Source organism: Amia ocellicauda, chromosome 15, assembly GCF_036373705.1.
Source record: "Amia ocellicauda isolate fAmiCal2 chromosome 15, fAmiCal2.hap1, whole genome shotgun sequence".
NCBI classification, from domain to species: domain Eukaryota; kingdom Metazoa; phylum Chordata; class Actinopteri; order Amiiformes; family Amiidae; genus Amia; species Amia ocellicauda.
Window position 1 is genome coordinate 24,946,105 of NC_089864.1, and position 18,390 is coordinate 24,964,494.

The 18,390-nt window shown below is 36.6% G+C and overlaps 1 protein-coding gene across 1 annotated transcript in view; it reads right to left on the reverse strand.

The window, feature by feature from the left end:
- The window catches only part of kcnq1.2 (potassium voltage-gated channel, KQT-like subfamily, member 1.2), a 234,762-nt gene that overhangs the window by 179,965 nt on the left and 36,407 nt on the right, over positions 1–18,390 (reverse strand). The window contains exons 5-10 of the mRNA XM_066724383.1: positions 17,389–17,485; positions 14,820–14,960; positions 12,243–12,353; positions 11,135–11,230; positions 9,380–9,508; positions 5,877–6,042 (exon numbers count right to left, since the gene is read on the reverse strand). Of these exons, the coding sequence (XP_066580480.1) occupies positions 5,877–6,042; positions 9,380–9,508; positions 11,135–11,230; positions 12,243–12,353; positions 14,820–14,960; positions 17,389–17,485 (740 nt within the window). The remainder of the gene's footprint in view (positions 1–5,876; positions 6,043–9,379; positions 9,509–11,134; positions 11,231–12,242; positions 12,354–14,819; positions 14,961–17,388; positions 17,486–18,390) is intronic.

Consider the following 18,390-nt stretch of genomic DNA (forward strand, 5'->3'; position numbering starts at 1 on the left):
GAAATGGCAAACTAACTGTTGTGGTGAATGTGAAAACAGATCTCTAAATATGCCCTCCAGCATGTTCTGTCTGTGACTAAGGAGGGTGCATTGGGTAGATAAGTACAACTTGTTCCTACACATCAACTAAGTACCGCTATATATGGAAAATAACATGCGAAAACTGCCTTTTCAGGTTTTAATTTGGTTTGGAAGTTCAAAGGAGTGCGACATCTGTTCGTTGCCATTATCTCTGAAACCTGCGAGGTACTTCCAATTAAATGGCAAATGAGATACCATTTTGTCTTCCAGTAATGCCTTCACTCCCAGCGACAAGCTTCCACTGCAACCATTATTTTCATCATGACTTTGTTTGAAAGGAAAAACTCATAAAAAGAACTTATTAACCATCAAATTCCTCAGAGGATTCATTTGGCCGTAAGTTGGTTTTACAGAGGAAGCTCAGGGGACATACACTCATACTCGCAGTTGGGAAGTTAAATATATCATTATTCTCAAGTAATGAGAACGAGTAACACGATTACAGTGTAAATGTTTACTTTCAAGGAGGAAGCATGATTTTCATGATAACGAAGGAAAATGATTAGGAAAGTTTATTTTCCCATTTTTGCAAATGTTATTAACTAAGGCATGAATTCAACAGTGTTATGTTACAGGATTTTTCTTTACACTGTAAGGCAGTGACATGTTGGCTTACATATCTTTTTTTGTTTTTTGCTTACCTATGTTTGAGAATACAGTAACAGTGGGTGACTTCTCCAGAGCACAAGAGCAGCATAAATGACATTCAGATTTCAGTTTCTGGCTGTGCAAGATTGTGTTACTGCATCACAGTTGTGAGGTGTGTATTTTGTGCCTTTATCTTATTGTGAAACCTACACGCACCACTGCTTACTCCCACAGAGGTCACTCTAACCAGACCTTCTGCCTGCTGATGTGTTATTGAAGAGCTGAAGGTTTGTTTATATCAATGCTCTTTGTTTCTTGCACTGTGATCACCAGAGCAAGGTTCCTATGATGTCAGACAAGACCAAAGCAATCAATTCTAATTAGGCGATGACTGGCAACATACACATCAGCCCTGACTTTCGCTTAATTTCAAAATTCATTTAACAGACTACAATTCGTGATTTGGATCCTTAGCATTTGTTGCATAAGATAAGAAAGTTTACAAATGAGAGGAGGCCATTCAACCCATCGTGCTTGTGTGGTGTCCATTAATTACTGAGTGATCCAAGGATCCTATCCAGTCTATTTTTGAATGTCCCCAAATTGTCACTTCAACCACATCGCTGGGGAGTTTGTTCCAGACTGTGACAACTCTCTGTGTGAAGAAGTGTCTCCTGTTTTCTGTCTTGAATGCCTTGAAGCCCAATTTCCATTTGTGTCCCCGGGTCCATGTGTCCCTGCTGATCTGGAAAAGCTCCTCTGGTTTGATGTGGTCCATGCCCTTCATGATTTTGAAGACTTGGATCAAGTCCCCACATAGTCTCTTCTGTTCCAGGGTGAAAAGGTTCAGTTCCTCAGTCTCTCAGTAGGACATTCCCTTCAGACCTGGAATAAGTCTGGTTGCTCTCCTCTGAACTGCCTCTAGAGCAGCGATATCTTTCTTGAAGTGTGGAGCCCAGAACTGTCCACAGTATCCAGATGAGCTCTAACTAGTGCATTGTACAGTCTGAACATCACTGCCCTTGTTCTCAATTCTACACTTTTGACAATATACCCTAGCATTCGGTTTGCCTTTTTTATTGCTTCCCCACATTGTTTGGATGGAGAAAGTGAGGAGTCCACACAGACTCCTAGGTCTTTCTCATGCGTTACTTCATCCAGTTCTATTCCTCCCATAGTGTAATTATAGTGGACATTTTTGTTACCTGCATGTAATACCTTGCACTTGTCCACATTGAATTTCATCTGCCAGGTGTCCGCCCACAACTGAATATTATCTAAGTCCCTTTGAATAACCTGTGCTGCTGAGATTGTATCTGCTGAGCCACCTATTTTAGTATCATCTGCACAATTGATAAGTTTGCTGTCTATCCTAGAGTCCAGATCATTAATATAGATTAGGAAAAGCAAAGGCCCTAGTACTGATCCCTGTGGAACTCCACTAACAACCTCACTCTAGTTAGAAGCAACTCCTCTAATCGACACCCTCTGTTTCCTAGACATCAACCAGTTCATAATCCATCTACTTACATTACCCTGAATGCCTACAGCTTCCAATTTTAGGATTACTAGGATGCTGTGGTTTCAGAGTGAGCAGAAATGCTGCTTAAAAATTTCTCCTTTAAAAAAAATATGAAATCCCAGCTCATGTCATTATCGGGAGTACTAATAATTTAACAAAAATCATTGGCGATTCCAAATTTAAATAAATAAATGTGAGAACTGTTTTGCTATTCAGTAAATTATAGTCATTGTTTGATGATCTGATTTTATCATATTTGACTGTGAGGATGTATCTACTTAAACTGTAAATATAATCCCTCTATCTACAGTTAAAATCACTACATTAAAAGTACCTTCCCATGTTCATGTCAATGCACAACTAATTTTGGCTTCATTCAATTTCTTTACCACTCCGCCCAGGCCCTAACATTTATAAAACATTATTTGATTTTCAATCTGAATCACCTGAATCAACTCAAAACAAATCTATTTGTATTAACCCAGAAACATCAATAATAATAATAATAATAATAATAATAATAATAATAATAATAATAATAATAATAATAATAATAATAACATAAAGAAATCTGAAATTAAAGAAAAAAATCATCAAAATGTACTGCTACAAAGATTTGTAGTTTATCCAAGTACTGCTTGAACAATGAAAGTTGTAATTGACTCTGACTGTTCATGTGGGAAAGCCCTACATTTAGTCATCACTAAAAACAATCTGCATATAATTGTAGACTGGACAATTAAAATGTATTAGAAATATACATACAAATACAATATGTTGGACTGCCCATTTCAGAGAGGATACATTTGGATAGGTTTGCAATCCAAATTTTTGGAGTTCAGTAATAGATGGCAGAAACTGATGAGTTAAACTTAAGAGATAAAAGCTCTCTCTTCGTTAAAAAAAAAACACATCAAAAGCAAATCCCAATGGTTTGAGTAACATTTTCCAGCAGATATTTATCATGCTGTCAATCGCAGAGACTCGTGACTTTGACAAGTTCAACAGTAATGAGTTGTATACATGACCTGCAATCACTAGTGGTGAGTAATGACTTCCATCTGCTTGATTGAATCCATGTGGCATCAATCTTGTGCATGCAGGGATATTGCAAGCCATGTTTTTATAGAGATTAAAATGCTCATAAACAACCAACATCATCTTGCTCTGAACGAATCTCATGGGGCACAGAGCAGTCGAGGGGGGTTGCAAACTGAAAACATTCAGTTCTCTTTTTATGAAAAACAATGGAAAACCAATCTAACGATACGACCGTCAGTGTGCCAAAAGTCACACTGTCAAGAGTTGAGAAATTTTAACAGTAAGCCATGACACTTTGGCCAAATTTTAAATGGAATCCGTGCAGATGATTGTGCTTTGTGTACACATTCTGCCCACGCATAGGCTTAATAAAGGCGCATTTCTGGCTATGGTGACAGTCTACTTGGCTGAAGAGTTCCTTCGCAAAGAAAACTGTCAGAGAAGACAAACAAACTTTTTTCGCTAAGTTAGAAAAATAAATTTCAAAAACCCTTGTCGTCAGAACGCGAATTGGACCGAATTTGCTTCATCATATGATATGTTGACCTGTATGTATTAAACTGTTACCACTAATACTACAATGTATTATCATCAGTAGTAGAAGTAGTAGAATAAGAACTGTTTTCTCAAGTGTAAATCCAAACACTCAGAGAGCGAAAATCTACATTTCTCAGATTGTTGTCTTCATATCTATTGGGTTAGCACTGGGGTTGTAGCAGTGAGTAGTCTGAATAGTTAGAAGAGTGAATAATGGTCAATTCTGAATTAAAGGACTACACTACAGATATGTAAATATGCCTCTGAAGCTTTCAGCAGAACAGAGCCCATGTGCATACAACTGCCGGTTAGCTAGATAAACAATCCTTGACGGCTAATCCCATGTAAAACCATTATAGCCCATTAAACCAACCACATAGAAATTGTATAAATCGCATGTAAGCATTGGCTTTTATTTATTTTTGTAACTCTCCGGAAATGACTGCCTCTCATGCATATCAAACATTAGCAAGTCTCACATCGGGCCCAGGGAATAAAGGCCCTAGATACAAAAGAGAGATTAATGTTGGATGCCCACTTATTGAATTGGGTTGCAGGATGCTATTCATCCAGAGGTGTTGACCTGCCATGTGACAATGCAGCTCTCCTGTGCCTGGAGAATGGGGTCTGTCGTTAAGATGAATGGACACATTAAACGGAGATTGTAATAACATATATGGACATCCTCTTTTAAACTGTTTCTTTGAGCCAAGGTACATGTCCTTGAATTCCTGATTCCAGTAGGTTTATTTGAACCTTTTGGCCAATGTCTTTGTATTATCTATTAAGTAATTTTTTCTCCAATATTGTGAAATCCCAAAAGGTATGTAGGTAAATGTATATAGGGAATATTCATTTTCCAATTCATAACATCTACAAAGCCATCCATTTGTACATTCTAATATTTAATGTAATTATAAATACAATTAATCAAACGTTAGATGCAGTGCACTAAAATGTAATTAATGTATATTACGACAGCAACTGACATCATTTTCATTTTACAATAGCTATACTGCAAAAAGATTCCAGTGATGGAAAAATAATATTATCCCAAAAAAAAATATCCCCAAGAATTATATCCTGTTTTTTCTGGTGAAGCACTTCATGATTTATGTACATGTCTCCTGATGTTCTGGCAAAGGAGATGTTTTTCCTGCTTTCTCCCTCAAAATGTAGATATTATTATCAACCTAAATATCTCGCTATCACAATAATAGTACTTTGACCGTGATTTCCTTTACCTTATCCCCACACAAAAAACAAGAAAAAACTGTAGTCTCTTAACAAATGAGAGAGAACCCAATGTCAAACTATTTCAAGAAATGTTGCTATTTATCCACACCAAGGTAGCAATATTCCTACACAGCTGAAAAGAACTTGGCATTACGGAGTCCATTTGTACAATAAAATATTTTTCAAAGCTTAGGATGATTCTGTTTTTTTTTTGTTTTTTTTCTCCCTTCATTAATCCAAACAAATGGCTTGACAATTACTGGACACTAAATATGACAGGAGACAAAATAAGCATCTTCCATTTTAAAAATGAAAATTTAATTTAGAGTAATGTCTATATACTACATGAGATGATTGAAGATTGTATTTCACTCCTTCCACATGTAAAAGTAAACAAGAAAACAAAGTATTTCTTTCCTTGCATTGGTTTATATTTGTGGTCCATCTGCTTAATAAAAGTAATTCTTCTAATTCAAGTATGAAATGCTTAAATTCAATTACATGAATATCTTGTAATTTCTCACTCTCTTTCTTATAGTCTTTGCTCAATCATATCCTACTTACTTTCTAATTTGAGATTACGCAACGAGAAGTTAATTATCCAGTAACCAGCTGTCTTATTGCTAATTTTAAATGTCATATGTTAATTAATATTATTTTACTCTGCCTATGCAAGGAATCCATGTATGACAAAATATATCACAGCGCAGTAAACAAGGAGTTGTGAATTATATTATTTTATATTATTTATCAAGATTAAGTTCTTGTAGCTTTGCGTTTCTTAAATATGAGAAAATTTGTCTCTGCAGATTTACCATGGAAAGGTGAAAAAGCTGGGCCAGACAAAGGAACAAGTCTCTGAAAGATTTACCTGCTGGCTCATCAATATAGAAGGTAACTTCTTTCTTGTCATCCTTCTCCTCTATGTGATCGTATGTGATTTGGGGAATGGATAAGGGAGCATTGTCACCAGGGTTCATTGTGCCGGTGGAACCATTATCACGTGAAGTCTTGACTTTTTTTTTGTACCGTTTGCTCTGAAATGACAGAAACAGAATAGGAAAGTTAAGTTCTAAAAGGTGAATTCCACAGCCATGCAAAATGTCTCTATGATAAGAGATAAGCTGTGAACCATGTTTTAAATCACTGGCTACAAATTGAAAGACAAAAACTGAAAAGAGATAAGTGAAGGTGTCAATAAGATATGGACACAATAGCAAGTTGATTACAGAAACCAAAACAGACTTCAAATGACCATATTTGAAATATTTATGAAGCATGAAGCACAAGAGCTTCCACCTCCCCTCTGTTCCTCTTTATTAAAGCCACAGAAAGTTCATGCAGTTGAACAACATGTTCCAGGGTTTGGCTTATACTGTTACATCAGAAAGGCAAGACTGTTATTTTTGAAGCGATCATCGCATTTAAAATGAGAAAACTACGGGTTGTTATTCTGAGCCACAAATGTCACAGCTGTGTGATGTCAACTTTCAGATTCTTCAAATAATACATAATTTAAGAGGTGTTCAGAATATCGGGCTATGTGTTTGTGCATCGCTGTCGCTTATGTTTTCTATCTCTCTATATTCATATATATTTTATTTGTATTTGTGTGAGTGTGTTATTTATGTTAGTTTACAAATGCTACTCCAATCTGATCACATTTCTCCATGTAAATATTTATGGTACACTTTACAGGTCGTGATTACTATGGTTTTCCGTGTTCTTGTACAAACCCTACTGCTGCCCTCTACTGCGCTTTATGGGAAAAGCTTTCTTTGTGCAGGGGGAAGATTTCCGCAGTCATGTGTTTCCTGCTGTAGCATCAGGTTTGTTGTGACTGTTACGACATCACAAATGAGTAAAATCTTTGTTTTCTTGAAATCAGTAGGCTTGTCTTGATCGTAAACAAAATAATGTATGTAGTATATTAATTTAACTCCAGGAAATGGTAGCACATCAATGATAAGTATAACTCCTATATATGTATGCACAGTCATACATATAATCTATTGAAGTTACTTTCAAGGCACTGAATTCATTCACATTTAGAATGTAAACAGCAAATTTCCTTAAATGTTTAAAAGAGTTAAAACTGATCTTCTATACCTGTCCAAACCAATGCTAGAAGAACAGCAGGCACAGTGGAAAGTTTAAAGCATGTTTTCTCCCCTTGGTGGGAGCACCCTCCTGATTAACTTACTTTAGAGTGGACCAAGTGTTTACAATTGGCTCAAATTGACAAAGAAGGGCCACTGCATATAACTTGAATGTATAATGTCCTTTTAAAGACCAGTACAGGCACTTTGAAGATGTCAGCTTTCATTTGGTGCGGAGGGATGTTCCTCGAGGCTGCGGTCTGTCTGATGTCACATGCAGCTGCTATATAAATACTCAAAAAGTTGCTTCCTTTCATTGCCTCAAGGCATGGCATCAAGGTTTGGAGACGTTTCTCCAGCAGCTGGGAATGACATCAGAGCCCTTCCATGGCGTACAGCAGGCCCATGTCTAACATCTTTAAAGTGACTGGCACATACTTAAAAGCACATGTCAACAACAATGAGGAAAAAAATAAAAGCAATTACTTGATCATTATAAAAAACAAAGAGTACAATGCCATATATGCTCATATATATATATATATATATATATATATTGGACAATTTTTGGAGCATACGTGTAAATGTGCAGGTACTACTCAATCTTCAGTTTTTCACTTGTTTTTCAGGATAAGATGTTGGATGTGTGTGTTTCCTTTTTTTTATCTTAAAGCTACAACTCGCCCTTTAAAATCTGATTAAAGCTGCCTGTTTTCATCTTCACATACGGTTTGAATATTATTATTTTTTCTTCATGTGAATGTTTGGTGCATGATATTCAATTATCTGCACATAAATGTGTCCCTGACAAATTGTCTCCAAGACAATGGCTTTCCTGTTATTTATTAAATCTTTTAAGACAGCACAAGACAACAGGACTGCCCAGTTTTGGTCTGCTGTGATTGATTAGAAAAAAAAAATGAAAGAAACAGGAAGAAGTGAAAAAGAAAAAAGAAGAGTAGCTCTTTTTCAATCCTGCTGTATAAGGATACAACGTTAAACAAAGACTTTATTTTTTTACAACCTAGAGATTTACTCCCATGAGAAAAGGGCCATTACATCATCTCATCTGACTGTGCATTTGTGTGGCACAGACAAAGAACTGGAGCAGCACTGATGGAGGAGATGAAAACACTTGGTCTTTTCATAGGCTGTCTCACACATCAGCACAGCGCAGATTCCCTCCCTGAAACCCAGTTGCCCACGTTGACAAAAGAAGAAAAAAATTGAAGTGTCTGTTTGGCCTTACCAATAAAAATAAAACACTCTGGCTTCACCTGAAGAGAAAGAAAACCAAACTGTGCAGCATTTAGGGGATGAACTCACAGTACCAACACCATGGTTGCCCAATGCTTCCTGACCAATGTCCAAAAGAGCTCATTCATTTTCATACCACACATGTCAAATAAGTTACATAGGAGATCACTATTTCAATCCCCATTCAAACCAACACCAGTTTGGGTCTCAGTAGGTTTGGTGGGAAAGGTGTTAGGGTTATTTGATTGTGCAATACAATGAGTTGAGTAGGTACCAATTAAAGCAAATAAAGCCACAGCTGTATTCCACAAACCAAAGGCTTTAAAATGAGAGCATGGAGATCTGAAATGACTATAAATAAACTATTGGATTCCCCGATGGGGGGTTAAGGGAAGGAAGATATTTTTGTTTAACATTTCTTCCTTACTGCATTGCATAATATCTGTGCCATCTCTATTTGTATTTCAGTGAAAATCATATCCACTGTTGCAGGAATATAGAACTACTAAAATACACCTTCAGGCTGAAATGACAGAAATCTTTGGGTTTTCCACTTGCTTATAGGACTTATGGCTAACCATAACCCTACGGACTTAAAATGTACCATTCTACTACGTGACAGATGGACAGAGATCAAACCTAATAATTCAAATTGTTCTTCAGAAAACAGAAAAGTGTAAAATGTGCGTGTGAAATATATACACACAAAAAAGAAACAGATTGATACGATTTAAACGCTTTTTTCACCACTGGAGTTTTGTTGTCTGTGGATGTAGACTGCAGTTTCTAAAAATACTTTTCCAGGGTGAACAGGAGGACGAGGCCTTTAGAAATTTGATCAGAGCTGTAACTTAGGGATTTTCAATACCCAACGCATTACACTGCTACACTAATACGCCTTTTCAAAGAACAATCGGAGCAGAAAAAGAATGGGAGGACCCATGTTATCAAATACAAGTAGGCATTCACACCAGAAACAGAACAATGGATTGTCCCCTCATACTGATGAGCTGTTTACCAGTTTCCTGAGGTTGGGGCTGGATGTTTCTGGTGTGATGTTGCCAAGATATTCACAAGGCATCACATACATCTTCCAGGTGGCTGGGCAGCCGCCAGGTTTCTCTGCAGCATAGCATCGCCACAGTGTCTGGAGGGCGAAAAGATACAACCGATCAAAAATAAACAGAGCACAATTTGGCTTTTCTGACAGGAGGAACGCAGTTAAGTATCCAACAATGAAAACATTTTAGTATCACTGTCAGAGTATACCAGTCTCATTCAAGTGCAAGAGCATACACCATTAAGTCCCAACAGCATAAAACTAATATTTACCGTCTCGGTCTATCGTGCATCTCAGACTGTGAAGGCAGGACAGTGCACCTTTTTCAGGATTGAGTTATGTTGGTGTAGTGGGAAAATTTACTTTTATTATTTTCTTTATATTCTGTATATATTATTAATTGTTTCATGTTGTTATAGTATACATTGTTTCAGTTTATCTATGAAGCAATCATTAGTTTGTATTTATTCTGTCCGAGAGGTTACTTCAATCAAGCATCGTCTTTTCATGATTTCATTCAGCCACTGTCTTCTGGATATTCAATCAGCTGGAACAGTCAAACAGTATATAGATTGTGTGTTTTGGGGCACTACAATTTGGCGACGAGGATGGGATATTGTAGTGGTTTTAGTAAGTCCCAGGATACACTGATGAAGAAGCAACAAGTTTATTACAGAAAAACATGAATACAGGTTAACCCGGAGCTCTCCTCTCACATGAAGTGAAGAAAAGAACTAAGGATGTGAGTTGGAGAAGCCTTTTTGTATCTTCAGAGACAATGGGTTACAGTCTTCTCTGTCAGAAGTGATTACATCTCATTAAAATACAGTTGTACAACATAGTTTACCACATACATAATAACTAATAATAACTGTTTGATGAGTTGATTGGTGCTGGTCAGCATTCTTAGGCAGCACATGTTTATCAAAGACATTGTTGTAAGTCCTTAACCAAATACCTGTGCCCCAAAACACACAATCTCTATACTGTTTGACTGTTCCAGCTGATTGAATATCCAGAAGACAGTGGCTGAATGAAATCATGAAAAGACGATGCTTGATTGAAGTAACCTCTCGGACAGAATAAATACAAACTAATGATTGCTTCATAGATAAACTGAAACAAATTATACTATAACAACATGAAACAATTAATAATATATACAGAATATACAGGAAATAATAAAAGTAAATTTTCCCACTACATTGGTAATTTTTTATTTGTCATAAGACTGAGTTCATTCTGTGGGTTTTACCTTTTCCTTCTGCTTTTTTTTAAGCCAATGTAGTGTGTACTTGCTGAAACTTCCTTATGGGTTATCATGCCAGCACTGCAAATTCTTTTTCATACTACTCACTTATTGACTATAAATATGATATAATAGTATATTATCATTTTAATTAATGTGTCATTGCCTATTGAGAAACTGCTCAAAACTAATATATAAGCTGTCTTGTCATTTTGGAAACTGACATTAGCAGTTTGGCAGGTGCAAAAATATATGATACAACCCAACATTTTTATACACACAATATTGATAGTTATATAATGCATTACTTCTTGATGTATTTATACAGAAATATATTGAGTCTACGACTGCATTACCCTGATAAATAAACTTTGTGTTACAATTTAACCAGTGTTTGAACAAATCTAGAGACTGTATTGTTTGTATATTGATGTGCATTTTATCCACAATTCCTGTCACGTTACCTGAATGAGTGACGCTGCTGCTGGAATCTGTCGGTTGAAATGTTTTTGGCGTTGCTTCTGTTGAACTTTCAGAGCAAATCCAGACCCCAAGATACCCTGAAATCAGACATTTGTACAGCATTATTTTTGTGTGGAATGCTATAAGCATCAAGAAGCTTAACAGAAAGTGAAATTATCCTTTTGGTTGACATTCAGATAATGTGACTCTTAGCCAAGAGTTACCTGTCATACACAATCAACTTTACAGTTTACACCAAAAATGAAGAGACACAAAACAAGGATTCAGCCATTATAAGACTTTTAGAAAGAATTAATAAATGAGTGAAAGATTATTATTTTTTATTTTTTTTAAGCATATGTGTCAGATATATTTTTGTATAGCTCACTACTCAGCACAATCTCCTTAATCTAGTTTCTAACTACTGGAATGAATACAATGCATAAGGTGCAGTGATTGAGGCCACGCTGTCTTATCTGTCTCTGTGGCTGCCTGGTCCAAATGAGGGTTGGGGAGGACACAGAGATACCAAAGATTTGGTTTGGAGTTGGAAAAAACATTTACAGTGGCACAGTACAAGCACAAAAAAATGAAAACAAAAAAATAACTATAGCCCTTGGTCTGACCTTTAATAATTGGTAGCCCAACTGATTGACCAACCAATGAATATACAACATGCAAACACATTTTTATGTTGGTCAATTAGCCAATTAGTCTCCACTGGGAGACGGCACTGCAGTCTGTTAAGGCCGGGACAACCAAACTACTAGACTGTGATTGTGCATAGCATAGGGAGTGTGTGACTACATTGCTGAACAACTTATAACTTGGTTTCAGTGCTAGCGAATTAGAAGTTAATTATAATTACAAACAACTTGCTGTATTATTGGTAAATATTCCTGGTCTATCTCATCTTACAAATGCATGTGCACCACAACAATTAAGGTTATCTGGCCCACATCTGGGACAGCTGTCAGCCACTGCCTATGAGGGAAAACTCGAGCGACATCATCTTGCCTCTGATTGCCTATGCCCCCAATTAGGGGCCATTATAATGACCAAGCCCTGAGGATACTAGGCAGATCTCCAAGTGGCATAAAGGGTAATTACAGCAGGGAGTGCGAAGAAGGAGATGGCGAATACACTGAAACAGGAGGCGATTGTCTTTCCAATCCACGTCTGTGGCACTTTGTCTCCATATCCAATTGTCGTAACTGTAACCTGAAAAGCAAAGTAAAAAGCAAAACAAAATAAGGTGGACGCCTTTGGCATAGTTCCAGAGAGCATGTTGCCAGGCAGGCCAGGGCTCTTGGCAATTGGGCAGTAAGTCTGTCTGCAGTGCCAGCAATCTAGGTTTGATCCCTGGCCCAGACTTTTCTTCCCCTCCAGTGTTATAATATATTGGTGCTATACATTTGGCTTCCAGAAGTTGCAATGTCCATATGTTACTATCAAAGATATTTAAACCACTCTAAAATGTTATTACTGTAAAACTATATAACATATATCATAATATGCCTGCTTCAGATCTGTGTATTTCTATTCTCTTTATAAAAAACTCAGACTGAGTACAACAGCAGTTAAAAAAAAGACTGCGACTGAGAATATTTATACATTCTTTGCATTATGTATACTTCTGTCCCCCAGTGGATATTTTCACATAAAAACCTGCTTTTGACATACACTAAGTATCTTCAGGGTGTTCTGCCCTAAGGGGAAACAACTGGACCTGGTGTAAAGTAATCGTTTAAACTTCTTTCTTTTTTCTACCAAGAATGAGCAATTTAATCCTTATCTCCAGAATCTGCTGACTAACAATAACTTAACACAAGCAAAGTACAGCCAATCACTGCTCCCTGGTCTATTACAGCCCGAGGCCAGTTTCTATGTGTGTGGTATAATTTAGCCACGTTATTATCATCGAAGCATGCAGTCTTTCTCACAGTGCACATTCATTGTCCTCGGGGCTTTAATAATGACAGCCTGGACTGAAGGAAGAACAGACACGCTTGTGAACTGCAAGAACCCTCTGTTTTCGTTTTCTTTTTTCTTTTTGTGCCGTAATGTGGTTTACTAGAAAAGATGGTTAGGATCCAGATCAAACATCAGTCTTTAATGACCTCCATCTGCTTTGATTGTGCACTTAAAGCAGAGGAATATGATTCATTTTGTTGGCTGGTGCTGTATGCAGCTGTACAGTGCACCTGCACCCAGAGTCAAAAACAAGTTGACAGGAGCATGTGATGAAACAGCATCCCTCCCATCAGACTTCCTCTTTTACATAGCTAATTGACTTTCGTAAACATGAGACTAGCCAAAGCAATTGCCTTGGTGCTTTACGAGTCTCACGTTAACAGCCTCTGACATACAGAACAGCCCTACAGTATTCATGTATGTGCAAAAGGCGAAGTCTTTGTTTTAAACTTTAGTTAAGGGGGTTTCAACAAGAACAAAACCAGATTAAAAAAAAGGTTTTTCTTCACCCTTTTATTTAAATGTAAAGAAATTCATACTGATTACAGAGAGATGAAAATACTTATATGAATATGTAAGATTTTAAACTAAACTTTGTATATGTATGAATATAAAATGTATTGCTAATGCAGGCTCACCAAAACTCACTATTTTTTTATATTAATTTAAATGACTACCAGAAAAACAGAAGAAGAAAATTAATTCTTTATCAGTTCAACTAATTAAAATAGAAAACAAACTAGTAACCACAGACCAATGAAGTCAAATTCAAATCGTTGGGGTTTGTATATTTTTATATACATACAATTATTTATTTGTAAAGTCAACAACTATTCATTGTCAGCTGATAACTACTAGATTAGTCATCATTAAAACGTGCAGGATTGTAACCTTCAGATAAGAAGCGAGAGACAAGAGAAGAGAGAGTTTTGTGTTTTCTCAAAACTCTGCTTGACTCCCTTTGCTTCCCAAACAGGAAAATGAATAATATTTCAAAGCTATTAGAGCAGTCTAATCAGTGGAAATCCTTGAAGAGACCTTACATTTGTAATATTCCCAGACATGACTTCCCTTTTGGCACGTAAGGTACACAATACACTGTTGAGCAAATTCTTATCACCCCTGAAGCGCATTTGTTTTCAAACTCCTTTCTGTGTCGTACATCTCTGTTCTCATCTGGTTTCCTCAAATTTATGCTAGAGAATTTGGCTCACAATCGACAAGCTTAATCATTCTCCACTTTCTCAGTCAGATTTCAGATCAAGTAAATAAACGCCACAGAATGTATGTATTTTCTTTGCTGACTGGCTCATGTTCCTCTGTGACATTTCATTAATATACAATTTAATGCAAGATTGGGATCAAATATGAAGAATCACAGAAGCAAAGTTCTAGAGTTTTTTAAATAAAAAAAAGGATTTGAATGATTGTGTGTTTAAAACAAAACAAGGGGCACACATATGAAAGCTATATAATTTTTGTACAACTCACAGATTCTTCCCCTCATCATTCTCTCAATGCATCTCTAGCAGGAAAGACACCCCAAGCTTCCTCAAGGACAATTTGACATCAATGACCAATTTATTGATTTACATCAATTTGTCATTTGATTTAGTGTAATAAAAAATGCATCACACCAGCCATGGCATTGCCCTTGCTTTCCCATAGTCCACTGCGTCTTTAGAGGAGGGATAAGAGAAGAAACTGGCTTACCACGCCCCACCATAAGGCATCAGCATAGCTTGCAAATCCTGTCTTTCCCTCCTCATCCACTGCGTCCTTTTCCGCCAGATACACAAAGTAGGAGGAGAAGATGAGTCCCAAAAAACCTATATAGAGTGTAGTTATCAGTTCCTAAAGAAACACAAAAGGGAAAGAACAACTATAAAATACATACATACATCTCTAAAACCTTGTTTAATGCTTTAACCTGCAAATGCAAAACCTCGTGTAGCAAAGAAGCTACTCCCATGATTTACAAATATAATGGAGCTGCTTCTCGTCTGCCCTGTCAGATGCTTCAAATCACATCTCTTCTACGTGTTTAGCTGAAAATGTTGCCGGGGTGTAAAGGGTTAATTTAATGATTGTGAAATGCATACAAAGTGTCACAAAACTCAATATAAGAACATGTTTTGATGTTTCATACACAATATGCAACAATGTTTGAGTGTTGAACCACTTTACTTACAAAATTGATAGATTAAATGGTTTCAAAAAAACACTCTTGGTTCCTGATGTTATTTAATACTTAATTGATATGTTAACATTTATTTATGAATGTATGTTACTGTTTGTTTATTGTACTTGGTGCAGTGGTTTGGATTTGGGGTTTCTGTGATAAAACAACAATTATGTAAAAGAAAAACTTAAAAAACAATATCCTTTGTTCTCATTGTGGTTTGTGGGGATATTACCACAAGAAACTCGGGGAGGGATAGAAAAGGATAAAAAGTAGGCCTTTGAAGTTTTAATATTGTGAAGGAGATGAAAATATATTTAAATAAAGGTTGACTTTTCCAACTCGTGCACCTCATAAAGCAATATTTCCATCACTGCAGCTTGGAAAACACAGACAGATTAATACTAGCCTCTTTCATTTTAATCAGCATTCACCCCAGCTATTTTTGAAGTCAAACCACGTGTTTCTGGTTGCAAAGTTAAGAGCTGGTGCCTCAATCAACTCACCACAACCAGCTACCATTTTCTTTATCCCATTTCAAACAGCACAAAAACATATCCAAAGACAGCTTGCCTATTTTAGAAACCTTCCATTAATCAGCAGTGGACCTATTTCCCATTCCTCTTTTTCCAGAATGTGTTAAGGCTTTGAAATGGATATCATACAGTGGATGAACTGAACTAATAAACAAAACAGGTCACATTCATCGAAAGAAGAATAACTGAATCAACTGAACTACTTTGGATGCATTGTGCAATTGTGCCCCATCACTGCTCTACTTGGGATTTGAGTTAAATAAACTTCATTATATGTAGTGAACAGCTTTTAATATGCATAGGTTGACTGTCTGGCTTCTTGTATTTAAGATTCAGAGGCACAAATCTGTTTATAGTGAAAAAGCTGCTGTCCATCAAACAAAAGCAGTCTGGTGTCAAAGAACTGTCTGAGAAAACCACATGGCCTGACCTCATCCCAGGCAGTGACCATTAGATTAGCTTCTGTCACATATGCTGAGCAGCAGGCAGGGAACATTTGTCTTAATGTCTTTACTATGACCTTCATAGGAATAACATTTAACATCTTTTATTGTTATTTACATTATGTACTCCTGTACTTTAGTATGTACACTACACAAGAACATAAGAAGTTAACATTGTATTTGAGAGGAGGCTGCTTTCCTTTCTAGTTGCAGCTAATCAATCCCAGAATTCCATCCAGACGTTTCTTGGAGGAACCCAGAAAGTCAGCTTCAAACATGGGCCTGATTAGTTTATTCAAGATTCGAACAACATCTTTGCATCACATGCTTTCTGTTCTTATTTAATGTATTTAGGTTAAAGTGGTCCGGTGTCCTTGCCTGTTAATTACAGGGATTCGAAAAAATAAGTCAAATCCCCTCATAATTCCAATCTATTCAAGACTATTTTTTTTTTTTTTTTTTTTGGTTTCCCACTTTGTCCAAATTTAAATAAACTTAAATAGTGAAATAATTGGGTGTTTCATACAATTCGTTACCACCTGATATTTTATATTTATGATGTAAATTCCTTTTACATGCATGCAGGACTTTACATTGTCAACATTCATATTAATTTGGCAGGTGTCTTCCTAGTCCAGAATAGACTCTTTTGTATTTACTTACTGCCACACTGTTTGCTACTATTGCCCCATGTTTGTGTCATTAGCAAATTATAATAATATATTACAAATTGCCTAAAATCATACCAATAAAAACTTAATACTTGTAATGTATTAGAATTCCTTACATTTAAAATAATAATGCATCCTACATACAGAATAAACATTTTTTATTGTTAAGTTTAAAATAAATAAATATAACTATAATAATAGATTGAAGTCATTTCACATGTCCACTTGTTCAGCATAACATTTAAAAGAGAGCTGTATCCTTGATGCAACAACTTCAATTTAAATCAAAATCAGTCCAACACTCTGCAGATATTGTTATCAAGTCTGTAATCTCACATCATTCCCATTTAGCTCTTTGTTGTGTTGTCTTAGGCAATAGCATCGTTATATAACTCTTAATGTGCCTGGTGAATTATGCATTAGAAGCACTAATGTTTTTCTGATGCTCACCTGCCGATGAATGAAAACTACAGATCCCAGAAGCCTCCAGGTGCCCCCTTGGCGATCCACGTGCAGCATGCGTAGAATCTGCAGGAAGCGAATACCCCTGAAAAAAATAATCAGATGTGAGAAGATCAGAACCTTTCTGCTGTATACAGTTTCATTTTGTCTGCTTTGCCCAAGCAAATCAGTGTGATGAATCCCAAATGAAAGATTCCAATTCAAAATATCGGTCACACCCAGGATGCCTACATCATGTTTTTCTCCTCTGTTTAATATAATTAAAGTTATTTCCATAAAGAACTGTTCCCTTTGATTCACAACACTGATGGACCCCAGCCCCAGAGAAATGGGATCCATCCAAATATGTCCAGCTACAGTGGCTCTCAAAAGTATTCACCCCCCTTGGACTTTTCCACATGTCATTGTGTTACAACATGAAATCAGAATGGATTTAATCAGGAGTTTTTGACGCTGATCAACACAGAAAATTTCCATAATGTCAAAGTGAAAAATATAATCTGCAAATTGTTCTAAATTAATTACAAATACAAAACAGAAAATAATTGAATGCATAAGTAATCACCCCCTTCAGTCAATATTTGGTAGAGGCACCTTTACCAGCTTTTTTTGCCCATTCTTCTGTGCAAAAAAGGTGGATGGGGACCTTTGGTGAACAGCAATTTTGAACTCTTTCCACATATTCTCAATTGAGGTCCGGGCTCTGACTGGGCCACTAAAGGACATTGACATTTTTGTTTTTAAGCCACTCCAGTGTGGCTTTGGCTGTATGTTTGGGGTCATTGACCTGCTGGAAGATGAATCTTCTCACAAGTCCCAGGGTTCTTGCAGAGAAGCACCCCATAGTATGATGCTGCCACTACCATGCTTCACGATAGGGATGGTGTTCTCAGGATGATGTGCGGTGTTAGGCTTGCGCCAAACATACCACTTAGCGTTGAGTCCAAAATTATCTATTTTGGTCTCATCAGACCATAGAATCTTCCTCCA